The 23,564-nt window shown below is 40.8% G+C and overlaps 2 protein-coding genes across 2 annotated transcripts; one reads left to right on the forward strand and one right to left on the reverse strand.

The window, feature by feature from the left end:
* The first annotated feature begins 1,819 nt into the window (after positions 1–1,819).
* On the forward strand, positions 1,820–12,262 carry ENOSF1 (enolase superfamily member 1). Its single transcript, XM_051775885.1, is given in 5 exon segments — positions 1,820–1,863; positions 2,088–2,131; positions 2,583–2,690; positions 5,845–5,888; positions 11,986–12,262. Coding segments are annotated over 5 exon segments (471 nt in total). The 3' UTR covers positions 12,217–12,262.
* Positions 12,263–14,330: 2,068 nt separating this feature from the next.
* TYMS (thymidylate synthetase) lies at positions 14,331–23,526 on the reverse strand. Its single transcript, XM_051775540.1, has 7 exons — positions 23,204–23,526; positions 22,671–22,744; positions 21,287–21,461; positions 19,013–19,114; positions 17,822–17,997; positions 16,301–16,372; positions 14,331–15,411 (listed from the first exon to the last, which is right to left on the reverse strand). Exons 1-7 carry the CDS (start codon positions 23,373–23,375, stop codon positions 15,274–15,276), a joined length of 909 nt encoding a protein of 302 aa, XP_051631500.1. The 5' UTR covers positions 23,376–23,526; the 3' UTR covers positions 14,331–15,273.
* Positions 23,527–23,564: the final 38 nt, after the last annotated feature.

Consider the following 23,564-nt stretch of genomic DNA (forward strand, 5'->3'; position numbering starts at 1 on the left):
TGCTCTGAAGGAACAGAAAACACCAGCCCCAATTGGCTGGTACAGGTGAAAAACGTAAATTTATTAAATGTAGATTAATGTTTAATTAAATGTAATTAAATGTAAATAGGATCTATTGGCTGCTCCATGTCCTACTCCCTCTTATGAGTCTGTGATATAAAAAGGACCTAATGTTTATCCAAAAATGAGCTGCTGTCTGAGAACTTCTTGGTTGAATCCCAAACTTTCTATAAGCTCTTGAACTCTCCCCAGGGACACCTGGTTATAAAAGGATTCTGTGATGTAGATCATTTTGGAAATGGGACTCTGTCAGCTGTCTTATAGGTTTGGCCCATCCTCACCTCTTTTGGGGTGGGTTCATTCCGCTCTGGCATCAAGTTGTTCCCCCCTTTTGGGATCCTTTGGCTCCTTCTGACATCTGCCTAATTCACTTCAATATCAATAGCATTAATATTCATATAAGTACTCATAAATATATCTGCTGTTATATCATTGATAAGTTTGCTTCATTCATGATAAGCTGTAGCAATCTGAAATAGTATGTAGATACTTGGCTGCTGCTGTCACTGGTTGTACTATAGTACTGACTGATGCTATTATTGATTGATACCATACTATTGCTTGATACCATTGATTGCTGATAGTAATTTGTAATAGCTTGATATATATTCGTTCATATTCATTTTATTAATCATAGGCATATTTCCTAATGGCAATTTTTGTGGTATTTGTGGTAATCTGTAATAAAGTAGAGAAATTTAGAGGACAAAGCTTTTATGTCCTTGTGTATTACAGAATCCTACAAACCTACAATTATTATCTCTCCACACCTGAATCCAGTTAACCTTTTAAGTGGTGACAGGCAGAAACTGGCCTTTTGCTCTGTGATTTAAAACTCTTTGTATGGTGGAGTCCAAGTCCAGACATTTTAGACAGAAACTGTTTCCCTGGTGGTGAGTGTTGCTTTCTGGTCAGAGATGTCCTTCCCTCCCAACATACCCTTTTCATGTGTCTGCCCTCATGCAGAGATGCAAACTAGTCCCTCTTGTCTTGTCTGTCTCTAGCACCATAGCTGGCAGTGGGAACTGATGTCTACAGCTATAGGAAGCTGTATACTTAAAGACTGTGCTTTAATCCGTAGGTCTTTGTTTATGATTTGGCCAAGAAGCTGCTTTTCCTTAAGTCTGGATAACTGGGAATTTGTTTTAGTTTTTTTAATTGTTTGGGGTTTTTTTTACAAAAATAACTCCTTACTAAAAACTCAATAATTGAATTGTCTGTGTTACTATTGGCTGCTAGCAAATGCTTGGGCTTCTTGTGTTGATCTGTTTGCTGAAGTGATCAGTCATTTGGGGGGAATTCTGTTCAGCATTAAGATCTAAAAGAGCCTGTTCTAAAATAACTTAGCTTTTCCTTTCCTGAGAGCAGGAGACATGAGAACAGGGGTGCTTCTCTGTTCTAACTTGACAGCTGAAAAGTGTGACTTGGCTTTCCTGTTTAATCTTTTACTCCTGCTTGGATAGAGTTTAAAAGAAAGCTGAAAAGTGTTTATTATCAACTACTCACAGCCATGAAATTAGGCAAACACATGTTTGGCAGTGCAACACAAGCTCATGAGGGAGGAGGCTGTGAAGATTTAGAATATCTGCTGTCTCAACTCTCTGCTTGCTTCAGAGGAACAGGGAAAAGATTGACAGCCATTCCTCAACTGACTAGAATTACTTAACTTTTTTTTTCATCATGCTGTTTTATTATGCTATGGGTTTTTTTATTTTGTATGTCATCCTTGAAGCAGGATGCCAAGCAATTGCAATTCTGCATGGATTTCAGATATATTACTGTTTTGCTAACAGAGGAAGAAGCTTATGATAAGTCATCTTTCCTTTAAAGCTGGAATTTGGTACCCTCCATTTTTCTAATCCTGGAGCTGTCTCATCAGTTTTGATGGGAGTAACTCACTAAGGAATACATCACCAGCCTTTGAGACTAAGACAGGCTGGAGGGACAACTGTAGAGATGAAATCTGGAATGTAGGGAGAAGTAATTTGATACAGTTCAGTATGATTTGATATTTATTCTTGTTCCCTTACAGAAATAGTTCAAAATGGCCTGCGTGGGAAAAAAGAAATGTGTGAGCTTAAATACATCTGTACCTGATGAAAACCATTACTTTGCATCTCCCTGGGAAGGGAGATGTGAGATGAAGCCTGTTTGCTAGCATCTTCTCGTGTGTCCCAGGAGTGCAGCGTCAAACATTCAGTTTTGCTACATTGGTGATTTTTTGCCATGTAACTCTTAACATTGGGTTAGTAAGGAGTTCGTGCTGTTCTCTGCTTCTTCCAAGGATTTATCTGGTTTGCAGTTTTCTTGCAATGAAATAGCTAGCGAGAAGAGGGAAGGGCTTATTTGGCAAAGTTGATCTATTTGACTAAATTGATGGCTTTCGAGGGAAAAAGAAAGAAGTCAAAACACTTCCAATCCTTCAGTTTTCCCAAAGAACATTATTTGGTGCTCTATTTAACAAAATAATACGCTGTTGACTAAAACACAGCCTGACTTATAACCGTACTCATCTGCTTCAGAACAGCAAATAGTGAAGTATGGATATCTGTCTTATACAAGGTCCTGTTCCTGGCTGGGCTATTCAGACCAGCAGTTAAAAACAGATTTGAATGTTCAATCCTGTAATGGTAAGATTTTAAATGGTATGTGGAGTGGGGAATGCTAACAGATGATGATGAATTCTCACTGCTTGTCCTAAACACTTAGAAGTTTAGCTGGGCTGACTGAAAATGTAACATAGCAGATCCATTTGGGGAAGTAAAAAAGTGGGCTCAATACCATTCCAGTAGTTTTCCCAGTAAGGCAGTGTGTTACAGTCTGGTTTATGATTGAGGAAATACCCAAGGAAGTAAGGTGAAAAGGAAGTCTTTTTATTGGTATACTGTGTGTAACAGTGAGTTTGCACGGGTGCAGCTGTGTTGGCTTAAGCAAGGAGCTTATCCACATAGGGATTCTCAGGAGAGTGATATGAATTAACCAAAAGTCTGATCATTAAGAGAGTTAAAGAAACACATAAAATTTGTGGTTGGATATCATGGCTAGGCTTCGCGAATGAAGATTTGAGAAGGATTCTATCCACGCTTGCTACAAGCACGCTGATGGCTAAAAAGGCCAATGCGAGATAGCTATGTTGAGAAACACAGTGCCTTAACCTGCAGTAACTTCATGGATGAGAAATGAGGATATCTCCTTCAGAGGCAACATGAACCTCAAAATTTAAGAAATGCTGGTTTATTCTAGAACTTCTGGTTGCCTACACTTTGAGGAATACTCTGAAACTGTCAGCTGTAGAGGACCCTCGGCTTCCCTTGTAAACAGCATCCTTATTTCCAGAGAGTGTTTGTGCTTGACTTTCTGTGACAGCTTATTGGTGTCAGATTAAGTTAATATAGCTGGGATGTTTCTTTTGGAAAATATACACCTTGGTTTACCTACAAATAGTGTTGCCAGCTCAGGGGATGTTCATACCTAGATAAGAAAAATCTGTCATATGTTGTAGTTGGCTGGGTTGAGGGGTTTGGTTCAGCTGGATGTTATGGATACATCTGATCTCATTTTCTGATTTTTTTTTTCCTAGCTACTTCTGAGGAAGAAATAAAAAGCTTATTCTAATTATTTGTAAATTAATATTATCTGAGATGCAGTGTGGTAGAGTTATTTAGAGGTATATAATTAATTGACGTAACTTTGCTTGCAGTTACACACATAGGCCTTGAGTCTGCACAATATATTTAGTGTTGTTATTCTTCTGTGTTTTGTCCTTTGAACAGTTGAACTAGGCCTAGTCTAACTCTTTCAGGTCTATGATACGGGCACTGATGACTGCTTCTGTATCTCTCCCAGACACTCCTTCTTTCTCCTACTGCATAATGCTGCATTGCAGGAAAACAGTAATAGTGTGGCAAAGCTGAGGGCTGATCACAAATGAGGATAAACATGTTTCCATTGATTTATGAAAAACCATTGCTGTTTTATTTTCAGAGTAGGATGAAGCTTATTCACAAGAGAGGAGAAGTAATAAGAAAGATCTTTCTGTAAGGCAGTGATGTTAAAATTGTAAATTCTAGTTTATGGATTCCAGTTTACTGCCGCATTAATCATTCAGAAGTGATCCACATCTTGTTCCAAGTATGCATTTGGGTTCAAAGTAAAGGTGGGTGCATATCTACAGGATGATATTTACAGATGCAGATTTATATGAGAAATGACTGACCCAAATGAAATAACTGTGGATATCACTTTTTGCTACTATACTATGTTATTTTCTATTTAAAACCATTAGATGAAATATCTCTCATTATAAGCTTTTATTGGCAAATATTTTTTCTTCCTTCTTCAAATCCTGAATAATGATGGCAACAAATGTTGATCAAAGAGCAGTATTGGATATCACCAAAGTAGATGTATTAGTAAGAATTATATCATGTGTTTCTCTGCCAAAAATTTGAGTGTGCAGGGGAACCCCACTACCACGATTGTCTGGTAGAAGATTTTAATTGTCTTTTATATCCAAGGAGGCTTCCAGAGCCTATTAGTATTTTTCACCAATATTTGGTCAAAAATAAGTTGGAAAATATGTTATTCAAACTAAAATACTTGGATGAAAAGGAATAATTAGATGGAAGTCACATGTTTTTATTTGGAACTATTACTTTGTTGACTACTATGGCCGGATTCTTTGCCCCATGTGTTCACTGACCTGCCACAGCTGCTGCACTGACCCTCTGCAGTGCAGCACGAAGCTTTCATGGGGTGTGAAATGCCATGGAATGCAGAACCAAGAACTCTGTGAATGGTAAGGACTATAAGAGCCTGTAGAGGAACTATCGGGTAATTTTCATATGTTTTATCTTTTTATAGGAAGAAAACTTCTCCCTTGTGTGGGAGAGAAATGCTGCTTAATAACCTCATCTTATTTAAAGTACTTCATTTTTTTTGTCAAGAAGCTTTTCTGCTGAAAATTTCAGGCAGCCATGACCATGTTTTAGGGTGCTTTACTCAAGTATATGCTGTCAAGATATACTCATTCCCACAGAATACTGTGCTGTACTGTTGCAGTCCGAAATTTGGATACCAACAGAAAAGGAACTGCTAGGATTAAACAGGAAACCTTGGACCACAGAGGCTGGGGAAAAAACCCACCATTTAAAAGACCAGAAAAGATCCATTGTCCTGATCAACCCCAGCAGGTTGTAGAGAGACTTTGTATGATGCTATCAGATATCCCATTGTTTTCTCCCTCCCTGTGTAAATCCTTCTTTCCGGTAAAGCTGTTCACTCTTCCCCAATGTAATCCTGCTTACTGGAAATATCAACCCTTTTCCCCCAAAATGTAAATACTGTATCCAAGAAATATAAAATCATTTTTCCCCTCATGTCACCCCTGTTACTGGAAATGCTCATAGATTGTGGAAACCCCTGTTTGGAATAACCCTGCCTCCTCATTAGCATGTAAGCCCCCAAGACCCTTAAATAGCACTCACATGTTCAATACATCACTCCAGTTTTTACCCCCATATCTTGGATCATGATAGCTTTATTAGACCCTTATACTGTACTTCCTACAGGTCCTGATCTGCTTGGTTCAAACTGAGTCTGGATGTTGACATAGTCATTGCAACTCTGCAAAAGTGTGACCAAAAGCACAGTGCAGACAGAATGGCAATTCCAACTTTTCACTTGCTTACTATTTCCTGAGTTTCTACCACTTCATATAATTTTGCAGAAAAAAAGTCAGTAGAGTCCTTCACTATATTTGATTCTTATTTTCCTTACCCCCAGATGTTGAATGCAAAGCAAAAATGGGAAGTAAAGGAAGCAATAGAGTGGGTCACTAAACCAGCTGAGTGTAAACCCTCAAGGACTAAGAAGCCAATTTTTCCAGATGAGGATATACATTTCCAGATGGGATATGCAACCATTTCAAAGCTTGGAAATTTAATATTTTATTTCAATAATGTTACAGTGACTCCAGTCAGTACTGTAGTGTAATGTTGATACTGTTCAGATAATGTTGATACATATTCAGAGTTCAGATTGAACTAGTGATTCAGAATAGCATTAAATGTATTTGCTACATGATCTTGATACACATTCTCCACCTGTATTCCCTTAAGTTTTAAATAAATAGTTTCTTTCTTAAAACAATACTTAAAAGTATTGTGATGCCTACATGAGGAAGGCAGCTGACATTTAGTATCAAATGGAAATGGACTTTTTTAAATGTGTGGTTTCCAGTGAAATTGGAAATTTGGTTCAGAATTTGTGCTCCAAATACACTATATATAGCAGCACTGTTATAACCCCAGATGTACAGTATGTGAATTTCTTTATTGCTCTGAACACCCTGTTATATAATTCTTTACATTGCTTTTAGAGCAGAGAAAGCAGGAAAAAAAATCAATAAAAAGTTTTATCACATATGTTACATTTGCTATAAAATAAGTAGAAAACAGTATGCTGCATCAACTGTTATTCCATCTTTTGTGCTACTGAGTAGCTCCACTGGGAATTAAAAAAAAAAAAAAAACAAAACAGAAGCAAGTCTTGAATGTTTATTTCCTCGCAGGCCTTAGCACTTCTAGGAACTGGTGCAGCAATGACAAAACATGTAAGTGTATGTATAAGTGCTTTGGGCTTTTTCCTAATTACTATTTGTTTAATGCATCTACCACATGACCTTTGAAGCAGGTGCCAGAACTCCTTTACATTCCTCAAATAAGCTGAAAATCACTTGATCTCTACTTCAGTTATTCCCTACCAAGGTTGTCTCACTCCACCTTATCTACCTGGTTCATTCTTCTCATACACAGTTTCTGTGAACAACCTGGAAATATCTGATCTTTTAAATTATTATTATGAAAGTAATTGCTGAAATTTCATATTCTTACGTCTGAGAAATTCAAAACAATGCATCTGTGATTGTAATTGCCCATATGAAAGGTAGAAAAGCAAGGTACAAAGACTAAGCCCATGCTTCTTGCTCTGTGAAGAACACTGAAGCTCCATGAGATAGCTTAGATAGCATCTGTGCAGGCTGCTGTAGGCTAAACAGTGTGGTCTGTGGAGAACTGCAGTGTTGCTGAAGCTGATATCCCCTGTAGCCCAAGCATAATTATCCAGCTCCCATTTTCATTTTACTCTGTGGGCTTGGTGCTCCAGCGAGAGTTTTGCTTAGCACAGTAGTGCATATTTAGACATGACCTTGCAGTGGCTATGTGAAGGACTACCTTTTAGAGTGGAGAGGTTTCAGGCTCTTCTTCTTGTATTAGCTCTACTTGTGCTGTCCCAACTCAACTGTAAATACCAAAATCCCAGAGAACAATGCTATTAGCAAACTGCAAGTCACCCGCCTCTCAATGGCACCAGGGGCACTGTCAGGGGTGCAGGGAGGGCTGGGGAGCCACGAGCCCACAGCACAGCTGGCAGGGCAGGTCTGAGAGCAACAACCACAGTCAACTGCGAAGGTTACCGGAGGAGGCCATCGTGAGAAAACCACTCTGAGGAAAGGGACCAGGGCCAGACACAGCCCAGCGACTGCCAGCCTGTCCATGGGGATGAAGTCAGACCCAGGGCAAGCTGGACAGTCAGTCTGTGCTTCAGGGTCCAGATAGTGAGGTCCATGGCTTGGCGCAGGTAGGATATGATAGAAGATGCAGGCATCTGGAGGTAGCTCAGGCAGGGACTCGGGGCCATGTCCTGAGCTGAGATGGGTCTGAGGGGAGGTGTGATGGGGGAAGGCTGCCAGTGAGGCTGGACAGGGCCAGCAGGGCCAGTCCCACCCTCAGTGCCCTGGCAGGAGCTACTCCCCAGAGGGATGTGTCCTCCCACCCAACAAACAACTGGGCTCTGATGAGACTTGCTGAAGAGTGATTTAATTGCTGTGGGATGTAGGGGGCATTTCAGGGGACACAGAGCCAGGGCAGGGAGACAGAAATGGGAAAGGGGCATGGCAGGGATTGTTGGAGCCAGGTGGGGGGCTCAGGTAGACCCTGAGTACCCCCAGAGGCCTGACAAGCTTATGGGTGGGGGTCAAAGGGGGGATTCTCAGATGGCCTCTGAAGAGTCCCAGAGTCCCCCCGTGAGGGGTTTAGGCAGTAGCCAGTGCTGTAGGAGGGTGTGCTGGTTTTAGCTAAGGTAGAGTTAATTTTCTTCCCAGTGGCTAGTATGGAGCTGTGTTTTGGATTTGTGCTGAACACAGTGTCGATAATATAGGGATGTTTTTGTTATTGCTGAGCAGGGCTTACACAGAGCCAAGGCCTTTTCTGCTTCTTGTACTGCCACTGTGGTGAGAAGGCTGGGGTTGCATGGGAGGTTGAGAGGAGACATAGCCAGGACAGCTGATCCAAACTGACCAAAGTGATGCCTTAAGCACCTAATGGGTTTTTTTATTTTTCTAATATTTGTAAGACTGGTAAGAATTGTAGGTTTTAAAAAGCAGAAACCCCTTTTTGCCTTGTTCCTTTCCCTTGTCTACACATTCCCTAACCCTCTTACCCCATTCTATGTTCCCATATCAAACCTACCCCTGAATTCAGTAGCAGTGTTTAGTCTTTTGTCAAGGCAAAGGCCCAGACTGTTTGGAGAACAGCATATCAGGGCCGAAACCACAGAATACGGTCAAAAATTGGGTAGCTATGTGCCCTTTGTGCTCTGAAGATGGTGAAGATGAGGAAGTAGGTGGTCCCAAAAAGACCCCAGACCCAATTCTCAGGAGGAGAGCCCGGGGCAGACCAGAGGAAGGGCCAAAGGGTGGACACATCTGGGATTGGATGAATAATGTTATAAAATGTAACCTCTCAGGCACGGCCTGGGCGCGCGCGTCTATATCACCTACTGCCTTGGCAAATAAACCCTTTCTTATCTCACCCCGAATTAACTGCTCCGGAGATTTTTTCAGCACCAAAATACATAGGCAACAAAGGGATATTCCACACCATATGACATCCTACTCAGTATATAAAGTGGGCAGAAGAAGGAGGAAGGGGGGGACATTTGGAGTGATGGTGTTTGTCTTCTCAAGTAACTGTTAAGTGTGGTGGGGCCCTGCTTTCCTGGAGATGGCTGAACACCTGCTTGCCCATGGGAAGCAGTGAATTAATTTTTTGTTTCGTTTTCCTTGAGTATGTGGCTTTTGCGTTCCATATTAAACTGTCTTTACCTCAAACCATGAGTCTTCTGGCTTTTACTCTTCCAGTTCTCTCCGCAGTCCTGCTGGCGGGGGAGTGAGCGATTGTCTGTGGTGGTGCTTCCTGTCTGGCCAGGATTAAATTACAGTGGAGGGTCAGAGCCCAGAGCCAGGCCAGGTTTGTAGAGCAAGGTCTTGTGCAGCCATGGGCCTAGCTCTGCAGTGCTGGCTTAGGGCTTGAGGCAGCCTGGCAGGCAGAATGCCACAGAGGCCAGCTGCTTCCAAGAACTGCCAGGGATCCCCATGGGGACAGCAGGGCAGAGGCCTCTCAGCCAGGCTCATCCCTCCATTCGGGAGCAGGGGTGATGGGGGACAGTGGGGTAGCCCCAGCCCCAAGCACTGGGCATCTCCCTGGGGATAAGGATGGGTATGGGTAGAGGCCAGGCAGTGAGGGTAACTATGGTCAGACGTGGCCCAGTGTGTGTCCAGCCAGGCTGGGGTGTTGGTCCATGGCCAGACACATCCATAGCTGTAGCAGAGCTGGAATCAGGTACACCATGTGGTCGGTTGACCTTGACTGGATGCCAGGTACCCACCCAGCCACTCTATCACTCCCCTTCCCAGCTGGACAGGTGAGAGAGTAAGATGGAAAAAAACTCGTGGGTACGGATAAGGCAGTTTATTGAAGCAGAAGCCAGGTGAAAGCTTGCACGTGAAAGCAAAGTGAAAGATAACAGTTTATTCCCTACTTCCCATGAGCAGTGATGGTCGGCCACTCCCAAGAAGCAGGGCTTCAGCACGTGTGACGGTTCCTCAGCAGGCAGCCATTGGAGACAATGAATGCCCCCCTTCCTGCTCCTTTCCTTAGCTTTCATATCTGAGCTGATGTCATATGGTATGGAATATCCCTTTGGTCAGTTTGGGTCAGCTGGCCTACTTGGGTCCCCTCCCAGGATCTTGCCCTCGATTGAGGAAGGAATGTTACAGTGCTGATGCTGTGCCTGCCCTGCTCAGCAGTATCCAAAACACCGCTGTGTTATCAACTCCCTTCTAGCTACCAATGCAAAGCACAGCACTGTGAGGGCTACTATGGGGAAATGAACTCCAGCTCAGCCAGACCCAATACAACCTGCTATTCAACCCTGGCAGAAACTAAGGTCCGTGGACAGAGGGAGTGAGCCCCAGGTGAGACTGGTCACGGCGAGGTCTGTCAGTGCACTCAGTGCCCTGCCTGTACTAAGGAGGAATTTGTCCGGTACATACGCAGCTATTTTAAAAGGTTGAAACCTGTTCTTTGCCCCAAGGAAACTCATTGCTGGTATTAGTACTTAAGTCCCTGCCATCAGCTATAATTAAATACATCTTGCATGAAATATTTTTAATGAGTCCAAAGACCAGAATCAACCCTTGGATATATCATAAATAGCAAGGTATCAGTAGACAGCTTGGTACCTTTTAGAATACCAGTCTCCAGCCTAAAGTAAATTGTTTTTTATTTGCATCCATCCTTTTTCTGAATAATGACACCAAATTTACAGAGCCAAACAATGTAAATTAACAAATTCCTGATTCTCTGCAGCAATTGGAAACAGTGATGGCATTAGCATAATTTCTCTGCCGGTTTCTCATGCCAAGCCCTGCTATCAACATATTTAATTGTACTTCTCGCTCTCAGCTGTTGTCGATCAGTAGATAGGACACCTAATTTGCAGAGGGGGGTGCTTTATAATGAATGTCTATTTGGATGGGTTTGAATTACCCATTAGTATAGCCTTGCTTTACAAATTAAAGGCTGGTCCTGAATACTGGCTTTACTTGATGGTTTGTTTAACCTTTCTCTTCTTTTCACCGTAACATCCAAGAACCACATAAGTATTTAATGTATTTATATACAGAACTCTCCATTGAACAAATGGAATACAATTATCTGTAGTAGAAACATGGGAAATTAATATGAGGCCTTAACTGACTGAACAGCTTAGCCAAGTTCCAGACAGGAAATCTCTAGCACAGCCACAAATTGAATCCTGACTCTCATCCAAGTGTATCTCCTCTACAAGTCCATCTCTCATCTGGCTGGAGCAGTCTCCAGGAGGAATGATTTCCTACAGCAGAATCACTGCTATATTCACTTTAGCTGTCTCAAAATGGGAATAGCTGCTCATTCACCAAGGCAAGAACATCCCAAAGCTATGCAGTCCTGAGCATGCTGAATGCTATCCCCAGAGTACCCCAAGTTCCTGTCTGTGGACACAGTTAGGTGACCAATGGGTGTGTGTTGGCTCCTAAAGGAGCCCAAACGTTAAAAAGATTTCGAGGCAATCTGTGAGGCAATTATCTGGCGGAGCTGCCAGATCACTTTGTGTGAGCATTACATAATCGTTTCACTACAAACTCAGCGTGCCTTTGTGGACGTTAAACCCATGTCCCTGGCCTAGAATGGAACAGCCATTTTGACTCAGTGCTTTCACGATTCAACATCCAGTTAAGGGGCAGTAATTTCCAAACTCATCCCAGGACGACTATGCCCTTTGGCACACATTGATTTTTTTTTCACTGTACCTCACTTCATTGTGTCAGGTGTAGTGCTCCTAACATTACAAGTATAAGCTGATTTTTAATACTGGCAACATCCCTGAAGTTCACTTCAACCAAATCCTTATGTGATCTGTCATTTAAATGGAGTAATTAAAATAATTTGGATTTACAGAGACACACACAGGAGGGACACTGTACAAATGTTTTTATATGAGTTGCCAGCAGCTCTTGGAATATGTTAATTTGGGAGACTTCAGGTCTTAACTTTTCATTTTTTCCCCTTACACTGCCACAACAGAGTGATATTTAAACAGCTTCTACAAGCCAAGGCCTTGAGTTATCTCCAAACTGACAGCTGCAGTCTGGGAAGAGTGAATGAAAACTTGTCTGTGCTGCTGATGGCCAAACAGTTCCAGAGTAAGGCTCTTCAAAATGCAGCAGCAATGAGAAAATTTTCCTCTCCCCACCCTTCAAGCCACTCTGATTAGTTTCTTCAGCTATCATGCCTGTGATTTCTGAGCATAAGCTTGCATGCACTGCTGTAAAATTCTTTGTTTCATGTCATGCTGTGGGGCTGACCAAAAGGCTTTGGATGCCTTGGTGTGGCACTGTCATCTCTAGTATGGACATACCTAAGTATCTAAAAGGTTTGAAAACAGGTTAGTTATAAAAAAAAAATGCAGTAGCAACTGGTTACTGTGATTGTTCTTTGTTTTCTGAAAAAATATGTTGCTACATGATGGTCACAGCATAAATTTGTGTTGCTACTCCACAAGCCCCCTTCCTGTGGTCTACAAAGGGAAGGCAGAGGTGCAGGTTAGACTTCAAGCAGGTGAAAGTGAACCATTTGTGGTTTCGATAAAGGTACTTGAAACTTGGGCTGCATTCCATATTCAGACACCAGACACTATGGTGGCAAACTCACCAAGCCAGGCTCATTATTAGACTGTTGATTTTGATGGTTGATCAGACAGATGTTTGTCTCAAAATTCAGAAGCTGTTCTTTCTTTTCTGACCTTTCATCTGTCATAATCAGAAAACTAATATTCTTTGTGGTATCACAGTAAGCCAATTTTGCAACATATCAAAACATGTCAGAAATAATATGGGTAAAGAAAGCTTGTCTAAGGAAGTAGAAAGCAGAAGTTGGTATTTGACCAAAGTGGTAAGAAATTTCACTGCTACCTCCAAGTTATTGAATTGCCCTTGGAAAGTGGAGAAATGATACAAAGATGCATCTGGAGGAGAAATTACAGAAGAGGGGAAACTCTTCAAGTCCAAATGGTGAGGCAGAATGAATGTAGCAGTCAACAGGGCAAATGGCAAAGACTCAGAAATACTACGGATATGCAGAGCTGGTAAGGAACTGACTTCTAGTTCCACCCGTAGAACTCTAAGTCATCAGCAGGGGAGAGTGAGGAACTGGGACCTTCTGGGACAGCTTATTCGTCAGGAAATTAGTCCAAGAACAACCCCTTCTCTCAGTAAGCCTACGGGTCCCTTTCACAGCTTCCCAAAATGATCTAGCAATGTCCCATGTTTTGTCTAAAATACTGCTGTGAATATGGCCTGCGGTCATACTAGTCATCTTTGCAGCAGTGAACAGTGTTCACATTCTGCAAATCAAAATTCCTCGAGTACCTCCTCTTTAAGCCTATATATTCAAATTCTTTGAATATTCATTTTTCTGCATGAAATCTCATAAAAGTCTCATACCTATGAATTTTAAAATGTATTATCACTTTTATTCACATTAAAGTGTGCTGTGTGAAGGCTGTTTTTTACATCTTTCTCATCTTTTGAGCGCTGTAAACCTTCTTGGTCTTCAAGGTACAAGCTTCACTTCAGTAACTGCTATTGGCAGTAAATTGTGCTGACAAAGGAAAACAATGAATTTGTAGTTAATTCTTATACTAAAAAGTAGTAGCTCTTCCAGAGCAATATATATTGGTCTGTCAGGGCATGCTATGTATGTCCATACACGTAACTCCTCTGTAATTTATGAAAGGAAATAAATGATTCCCATTCTGAATTCTTCTCTTGGCTAGGTATTCCTATCCTGGATAACTTCCCTGAGACTGCTAATTCCCACTAGTCAAGCCCTGAGGCCAACATTTTATTTCACATCCTCACTTGCTAAAATGTCCTGCAGATTCCACCTTATCTGCAGTGTTACATAAAGTGGTTTCCAGCAAAAGAAACTTAACTTGCTAAGTGTAGGCAGAACTGTTAAGTGAATTTGCAACTTAAACTGGTTTTTTGTACTTTAGAGGACTGTAAAACCACTCAAGAACCTTTAACTTACAAAAGTATGCACATGGTAAGAAGTGGCTGACAACCTACAGCTGGGATGTATCATTAATGTAGAAGACACCTGGACTATCTGAACTGGGTGACTTTAAAATATAAGACTAGTAGAGCTGAGATGGAATTTATTAGGAGGAGCACGTGACATAAGTGAATGAATGTAATTAAAGCACACTGATTATCAAATTCTTAGAATTATCTGAAATCATACACTTTTCCAATATTTACAAGTTTACTGACTTTAAAATTTAATCAAAAAATTACTATGCATTTCTCCATGTGTTCAAATATGTATTGAATATGCTATGTCTGAATTATAATCATAGATCTATTCACAATTAAATTCCTGATGAGGAATTTTATAAGAACTGAAGTTAATGCAAAAGTTGCAAGGATAAGGAGAGATAAAAGCTGAATTCCCCTAAGATTAAATTAATAAACTCCATTCCTACAAATACTACGATCTCTAAGTTTTAATGCTTCAGGCTGCAAAATAAGTCCACATTTTTGTGGGATCTGGTTTTAAGTGATGACAGACAGCTGATTACTAATGCTATCTGGTTACTTCTGTTTAACTACAGCTCTGTTTGATTTATATCAAAATAATCATTCATGCAGGGTTGAGGAATAAAATAAATTTCTGCTACAGAGATGTTACGCAGACACTGCATTTCAGGCAAGGTTCCGTTAAGATCTTTTGTCTTCCTGATGGTTCATCTATAAAGACCATGGGAAGTTCAAGTGTTTTTCCTTGCTAGATCTCACCCTCCAAGATCCTTTGCTTTTCAGCTCTTTTTTACTACCAAACATAAACAAACACATTAAAATTAAACATGCATCATACGTTCCAGAATTTTTTTTAAAAAAGCTTTATTAGACATATACTCTTTAGAACATATTTAACAAATTCTCCAACCCTGAAGGAATCCTCTTTATATCAAGCACATAAGCAAGTGCTCACAGTAACTAAATGGTAATTTAAGTGGCCACTGAAACATGCAGAAAACCAGCTCACTATCAACTTAGAGATGAGTTAATGTCTGCACAGTACATCAGGCACAATCATCTGTTCTGTACAGCTACAGGTTAGTACTGAAGGCAGTTCTGGTCTGCTACTATCTATTTCTTTTTAATAATAAAGTAGGTATCTTTTGAAGTATATAAAAGCCCCATCATTTTAGAGAAACTAAGTAGCTTAGGTACATTTCCACATAAATATTTAATGCTGGTTTACAGCATTAAACAGCCATTTCCATTTTAATAGGTGGATGAGGATTATAATCTTCAATCTGAAAGTCTTCTGCCTTAAAGTCACTGATGTCTTCAACCTTACGAAGAATTCTGAGTTTGGGGAAAGGTCTTGGCTCCCTCTGAAGCTGAAATAAAAGCAAGCTTACTGTATAAAGCTTAATACTTGAGAGATTTTGTGTTCTCAATGTCAATTCAGATTATACTATGTAGACTTTCCCCCCCACCAAGAAGACTTATACCAAGAAAAAAAAGGGAAGAAAATTTTAATATTGTTAGGTGGAATCTACTTTAGTATTTTCATAGGGACAGTAGCATAATTTTCAAGTGAATTCCTTCATCATCCAAATGCACCGCAAGCACTTCCAGTGGGTGAAGCAGTTCTGGTGGTTACAGATCATATTCCTTCCAGAGGAAAATATATTGGAAACTCTGACCCAGATGTGCATCAAATGTGCTGCAGTTTCTCACAGGACCATTTGGGTCCAAACCATTAACTAGTTCTCTGAATGGTTTTGAACCATATGAATGGTGAGGACAGTCAACCCAAGCTAAGTCAAATCAAACAGAATTCTGATTTTCTCCTACTGCAACAAATTACTTACTGAAGAAAACATAGCCAAATAGTAATATTGATTAACTCTGTGAACTGGTAAGTTATCATCTTCTGCGATACTACAAAGACATTCTATTTTTTGTTTAGCTGGATTAGGCAGAATGATTTTCTAAGGTTTTGGTATGATTTAGCCAAAAGTAGGAGTACCAATTCTGGATCTCCAACTGGGTTCTAAAGTAGTACACTAATGTGCATTTCAATCACATTTGTATTGTATTTCTGTTTGCAACCAGAGTTGAATACTACATTTATTAGTATATTACAATTATTAGGGTAGAAATGAGAAGAGAAGCCACACAAGTTAATATTTGCAAAAGGATATTTATAATACCAAGATAATTCTGCATTGAACAAGTATTGTGGAAGATAAAACAATACAAGAATACAGAGTAAATACTTACTTGAACTTTAAGAGGTTCCACATGATTCAGATATATGTGAGCATCTCCTAAAGTGTGTATGAACTCTCCAGGCTGAAAAGAATGAAGAATACACGTGGTTTTCAGTCAGGTTTCAAGAAAGCAAAACATTACAATGCTTACAGTATTGATTCCTAGCACCTTACATCTAGTGTGGAACTGCAGCTTTTGTACTGGATTGTATTGCCAAGACATCCTTGAAAACTTTGAAAGACACTAGCTTCCCTGACTACTGCATAATTAATGAAAAACATATTGAAATTTCCACTAGCTTACAAAAAAATTTATCTTTGAAATCCTGCTAGGATAATAGCTTTGGTATTGAATGGAGCACTACTGATCTGCTCACCAAGATAAAAACGGACATGGCAGTGACATCCAGCTTTTACACTTTACTTCTAATAAGTATGACTTGCCAAAGCTCGTTTCAGAGCAGCTGCCTTAGCCTCTTCTAAACATTGTACTTTGCAGCAGTGGAGGTGTCAGTCACAGTCTAAACCCCAAAGCACTTATCAAGAATCCATATATGTTTGCAAGATTGAAAGTTCTGTGATTTCGCAGCCCCTGAGCAATCTAATTTAACTCAGGTAAGTTTTATCAGCTATTTTACTGGCCTCTGACCAATGTAGATAAGCCCCTGGATATATTACACTGAAAACCACCAAAGCCATGAGACAAAATGGCTGAGAGACAACAGCTGCCTTATGGACTTTACCTTGGACTAATATGGATTAGTACCTTGGACTAATATGGACTAGTACCTTGGACTAATTTCTTTGTTTGCAATTGCTGTAAAGTCTGATTCTTCTTCCCTATTTCCTTATTTTAAGTTCTCCTTCATGTTGCTGGTAGCAGGAGGATCAAGCACAAATGGCCTTACTAGTATAACTTTTACATGCCCTAAAGAAAAGAGGTTTTCACATGTACGAGATTGCTGAGCATTTTTAATTTTTCTGTCAAATTAAAAAATATATCTCTGAAGTCAGGGCAGGAGCTATTTGAGCACATACTACCACTCTACATAATCCTCTGCAGTAGGAAATCACAGAAATACCTAGCTGAAATTACAGCTGGAAGTTAGGTAGGCAGAATATCCAAATTAAAACCTTGACAGCAACTTCTGAGCTACTGTTCGCTTCCAATAAACACATCCTACAAAATTTAACCACTTGTATGTTACTATCCCATAAAGACAAGTGCTCTGTTCAGATTTCTAAAAAGCAGACTAATGAACAGGCCAGTTTTGACATGGTCATGACCTGGAGGATCTTCTGTCTGTTTAACCTTAATTTAAGAATTCTTACGTTTCTGATCCTAACTGCTCACATAAACCAGAGGCAATTCACATCAAATTCACAGGGCCCTTTTTTACACATATTTCAGCAAGATTTCTAACAGTATGTTCATTCCATTTTTTCTTGGACATTTTCATGACATGAAGAGTCCCGTCTTTCAGTCCTTCATTTCTCAGACAAGATTAAGTAAAATCATAAAATAACCTACCTTTAGCCCTGTGACATGGGCAATCATGTATGTGAGCAGTGAGTAGCTGGCAATATTGAAAGGCACTCCTAGTCCCATATCTCCAGACCTCTGATAGAGTTGGCAAGACAATTCACCATTTAGAACATAGAATTGGCAAAGAGCATGGCATGGAGGCAAAGCCATCAGAGAAATATCTAGGAATTGCAGTACAGAAAAGAACAGTAGCAGCATTAGTGTGTTATGAATGTAAAAGATGTAAAACCTAAATAAGTATGTAATGGGATACAGTAGAGAGCCAACAGCATCGTCATTCTGTTGCTCATTTCTCTTGTTTATAAGCACCTGCTGCCCAAGCAATTAAGTCTGGGTCATGACAAGCTGTCTCCTGGGCTGCATGACCAGAAAGTCATAAACAGATATTCCACGTAACAGATTTATGCCATAATGCTGCACAGCAGTTTACTGCTACTCACCTTGGTGAGACAGTTGATTCCCCCAAAGGAAGACATTAAGAGTAAAATTAAGCATGTACCCTAAAGCGACTTCCAACTGCTTCATCTTACTCCCTTCCCATTGCAATGTGCCTTTGCTGCTTCTTCAGATATAAAAACAATGATCAATTTAAAAAAATCAGAAAACAAAAGATCTTTTGAGTGTTTATCCACACATAAAAAGTGCAGATAGCATAATTGCAGCTTGGCAGGAAAAACTTTAACCAGGTATCTTCTGATATCTGAGAATGCTTAACCTTATAAATAACAGTAACAGCATGTTGCAGCCCTTTCATACACCAGTGGATTTTTTGGAGCACAGATCACCACTGGTGAAGTTAACATTCTCTTGCACTAGGCTCTTGTTTAGAAGTAGCCATACAGAGTGAATGGATATCTAGACAACCTATGTTCAAAGAGATGATTACAACACAAATAATACTTTTGTTCTCTAGTTTTAAGGGTTTTGTTAAGTTTAACATAGAAAGAAACACTCTGAAGAAGTGGTTCAATATTTTTGAGGTCTGAGCATAAGATTTAGGTAGAAAGAGAATCAAACTTATAACCCCTGGTCATTTTTATTGTATTCCTGACAGTTTTTATAAAAAGTAAATAAGGACACCAAATAGTACTGACTGTGGACACAGGAATAGAACATAATTTAGCATAAAGCAAGGTAATGTGCAACTGCATTCATTTAAACTCTGCTATTCAATACCTTTTGGATTCCAAGCACACATAATGATTCTTCTGTCATCTGGATTGGTTTTGATCGTTTCAATCACTTTTTGCAACTGATCGATTCCTTGGTTGGAGTAATCTGGAGAAAGGTACCAAATAAGATCTAAACCAGACAGATTCGAGTCATGATATTTTTTTAACACCCAGCCCACATCCCACCAAAAAGTAATATTGAAATTACAACCTCTGAAAACTTTACTGCAACTTTGAAAGTGATATTAATTAGTTGGCACACTCTAAATATAGGCTATTCTTGGTGTTTCTTAGGGTGCTCTAAAGCTTGTGAAATTTTCATTATGGTATTTTGACATGTCCCCCCATCTCTTTTGTGTGCTTTGACTACCTTTAGCACCCACTGAAATAGGACCATTCTTATTTAGAACACTTCATTCCATTCTTAATAACTTCACATTTTTAAAGACCAACTAAGAAGTCTGCATAATCGCTAAATCCCAAGGAACAAAACTTGCAATACAAAAAAATAGTTGAACAAAGAATGGTATTTTATCTTTCATGATGACTTGTTACCTAAATAGGAAAAGAGCTGTACTGGAATGGACAACATATTACCACCTTGTCATTCACAGTATTTAAACCAAATCGTTTATTGCACTTCTGGATTAAAATGCCTTTCTAGGTGTTAAACTTGCATGTTACAGTGCTCCTTCTTACTAAAAAAAAAATAAAATTATGCCCAGACCAGTATTGAGGGATACCAGCACTCTTTACATACTCAAAAGTACAAAGTTTTTGACAGATGAATAAACACAACCATCTAGCACTCATAAGGTCATGTATGAAAATTAAATTTCCACAGCATTTAAAGCCAGAAGGGAACTTTAATCATGTATAGCACAGGATAATACATTTCACCCAATTCTCAGGCTGAATTTTAGGCTCAATTCCAGTTATATAAGAAATTTACTGATATTAACTGACCATCAGAATGGATTTCAGAATAAAAGAGTCATTAGTTGTTAATCATTGTTCTGACTCATTCCAGTCAATCAGCATGACCGGTAACTACTTTTTTCTAATAACTTATTGCAGCAACATCAAATTAAGCTACAGGGAGACCCAAGCTGGCAAGCAAGGTAGTAATACACGATCCCCATATGGGCCATTCACTTAAGAGTTGGACTCGATGATCCTTGTGGGTCCCTTCCAACTCAGAATATTCTGTGATCCTTCCATGACACAATTAGTAGCTCAGGGAATTCTTCTGCCAGCAATACCGTGCCAGAAGCCTTGTCAAATGGTTATGTTAGTTCCTGAAGCTAATTACCTATCCATTAGTAATGCAACTTAAGGAAATCTATTAGTAATGAAACCCATGGGAATTTATCTTGTTCATTTTTTCCACCCTATGTTTTGACTCAGACCTACTAAGTTCAGGAACACTGAAATTTTTCACTAAGTTTTCAGATGTGTCAGTTCACAATTTGCACCGTTTGTGTTAGCATAAAACTAGTGATCAACATGCCAATACCAAGTCTAATATGTGTAACTAATTTTGAGCCTGTATTGACAAAAACTCCCACCAAGATAACTAACTCATGTTGTTAATCCGAGTTTAAAATCACTCTAGATAGGGGCAGTCCTCAAAATGTTTTCTACATCTTCTCCTTCAGTGACTTAGAAAAGAGCCAGCAACACACTTCAGAGAAAGTCTAATGAACCTGTTCCACAGAAAATAATAGCAACAGATACTGCATCACATCATAACTTGTTACGGCTGTTCTGTCCACAGCATCATCAGCTATGGATACATCCTACTTTGTTCCAGATGCAGAATAGAAAAATCTTTCTCTTCCCCTGTCTCCAACAAATGTAGTGCACTGCCAGTTCTTTCCAGAACAACAGTATCACAGAAATTGGGACCCCACATTGATACACAGAGATGGCAGCCTGTGTTCCACTGCTATCAAATGGAGCTAGCGTGGGTTTCTGGACTGCAACAGGCACACATCCTTCCAGCTATCAGTGACCATATCTGGTCTAGATAAAAGAATAACAGTGTATTCCTTACGATCCATCAGTTCTACAAATGTCACACTACAATACACAAAGCTACATCTTTCAGGATAATTGGATTAAATAAGAAAAAAAAAAAAGCTAAATTAACTCTCTCAAACACTATTTATTCTGGCTATCAGTTCACACTCAGTCCCTTAACAAAACTCAGAGTTTTGGAAGTGATATCTCACAGTTGTCTCACTAAGCGAACAAGACTGTATTTGTACGTGATTACCTGTGTGCATATCTTTGTATTCTGCTCCAAAGTGCCTCCACTGGAAACCATACACTGGTCCCAAATCCCCCTCCTCTCTGGTGCTGAAACCCTGCTTATCCAGGAACTCACGTGACCCATTAGCATCCCAAATCTTCACACCTTTTGCAGAGAGCTCTTTGGCATTTGTAGAACCCTACAAAACACAGACAGTAAGAATTCTGCCTCCTAATTTCAACACTGAGGACATTATCTGAAACAGCTGCATTAAGCTTTTCTAGTCTACAGTATTTCTCCACTTACAAAGGATGAACAGTCTAATTAATGTACTGGATGAGGTTCTTGCACATGGACAGAATAAAGCTTGAGAGCAACATACTGGGATGAAGTTTGAGGAACAGCCATGCTACAGTTGTTTAACACAGGATTCTCCTAACTTTGTGAATGCACAAACAATACGGCCTCAAGGTCAACTGTGGTATGTCATTTCATAAGCACATTTGCAGAGAACAAGATGTTACTTTACAGATGGATGAAAACAGACTAACAAAGGCACTGTCTTTGCCAAGCCACCTATAATGAGCTTAAGGTATTAAAATCCTTTTGTTTAAATGACAAAAATGTGAAAATGACCCAGAGAAATGTTGCTGAATCCTGCAACATGTCCAAATCGGCACATTCAAAAATTCAACACAGAAGTTATGCTGGTTTGGGGAGTGTCTAGTCTTTTACATTTGAAAAAAAACACTCAAAGCTTTTAAAAAATGAATGTGCATTTGAGTCCTGCTATGTAGCAAATGGTTAGATAGACTTTCCCATACCTGCACAATATCACAACATAAAAAGGAACACTTCCATTGTAATGTATTATCTATAGTTGAATTTTATTATTCTACCTACAGCTACCAGCTCTATTAGATCTCATTTTTTTGCTACTAAAAAGCCTAGTGTTTACATCGATCTCACTTGACCTGTGGTTCTGCACTGCTTGTTTCTGTTCAAATCAATAAAAGCTATTTCAATATTAAAAAGCAGATCACTAAATTGCCTACTATCTATTTCATATTATTATTTCTTATTCAAACGCTAAGAAAAGACACTGTATTAGGCTTTATAACTCCAGAGTATAGTCAAATCAGCAAAAGCTCTCACTATTTCAGACTATATCCCTTAAAAAGAAATAGAAGAAAAACTCTTCCGAGTGCAGTTAGCAACAATCTGCACTAAAAGGCTGAATGTCTTGAATATAATGGCCTTCCATGTGTGGTCAAAATATTAGGTGGTTGCACTTCTCTCGTAGGAAGAGAAGCACCTGTAGTTACCCCAAATCCCTTAATCCACACTAGTTCATTCCATTTATCCCACTCTCAGGCACAGCACACGCAGAGACATCCAAACACCGAACCTTGATGAACCACAGCAGCTCCTCCAGCACTCCCTTCCAGAACACCCTCTTCGTTGTTAGCAGTGGAAACTGATCTGGAAGAGAGTTTTAGAGTGTCAGAGGAGACAGCCATTCGCGAAAGGTGAACAGACTTAGGCTTTTCTCAACGCCACCATTTGATATTCAGAGGTTTGGATATGCAGCAAGGAGTTGGGAGAGGATGTCTAATTCTCGTACTCAGATCTCTCGGCGGGAGGGAGCGGGTCAGTCCCGGGGTACAAGATGGCGTGTGACACCTCCCAACACCCACCCCGGCGGGCCGGGGCCAGGGAGCAGGGGCCAGGGGGCCGGGAACAGGGACCAGGGAGCAGGGGCAGGGGACGAGGAGCAGGGGACAGGGAGCGGGGGGGACAGGGAGCGGGGGGGACAGGGAGCGGGGGGGACAGGGAGCGGGGGGGACAGGGGCAGGAGGCCGGAGACGAGGAGCAAAGGGCAGGGAGAGGGAGCAGGGGCAAGGAGCCGGGACAGGGGCTGCGGGTGCCGGCGGTGCCCACCTCTCAGGCTGTACCGCGCCTGCATGCCGAACACGGAGAGGGTGCCAGTGCCGGTGCGATCCTCCCTCCGGTGGCCGTGCTGTAGGATGTGCCGTACCTGTTGCAGGTACTGCGACTCGCCGAGCCCCGGGCCGGCGGCGGGGGCGCTCAGCGGCTCCCCCTCGGCGGGCATGTCGGGCGAGAGGCTCCCTGCGGGACGGGCTGGGCTCCGGCTGCACGGCGCTCCTGCTCCCGCCCGCCGCTGCTCCTCCGAGCCCGCCAAAGCCCGGCTTTCCCGCCAAGCGGCGCCGAGGGGCGGAGCGGCCCCGCCGCATCCTGCTTCTTGTCTTCCCTTTTTCCTTACCGCCGCGCTGCCGGGGTT

Source organism: Manacus candei, unplaced genomic scaffold, assembly GCF_025592945.1.
Source record: "Manacus candei isolate 608988 ecotype Guabito, Panama unplaced genomic scaffold, ASM2559294v1 h1tg000008l, whole genome shotgun sequence".
Classification (NCBI taxonomy): Eukaryota; Metazoa; Chordata; class Aves; order Passeriformes; family Pipridae; genus Manacus; species Manacus candei.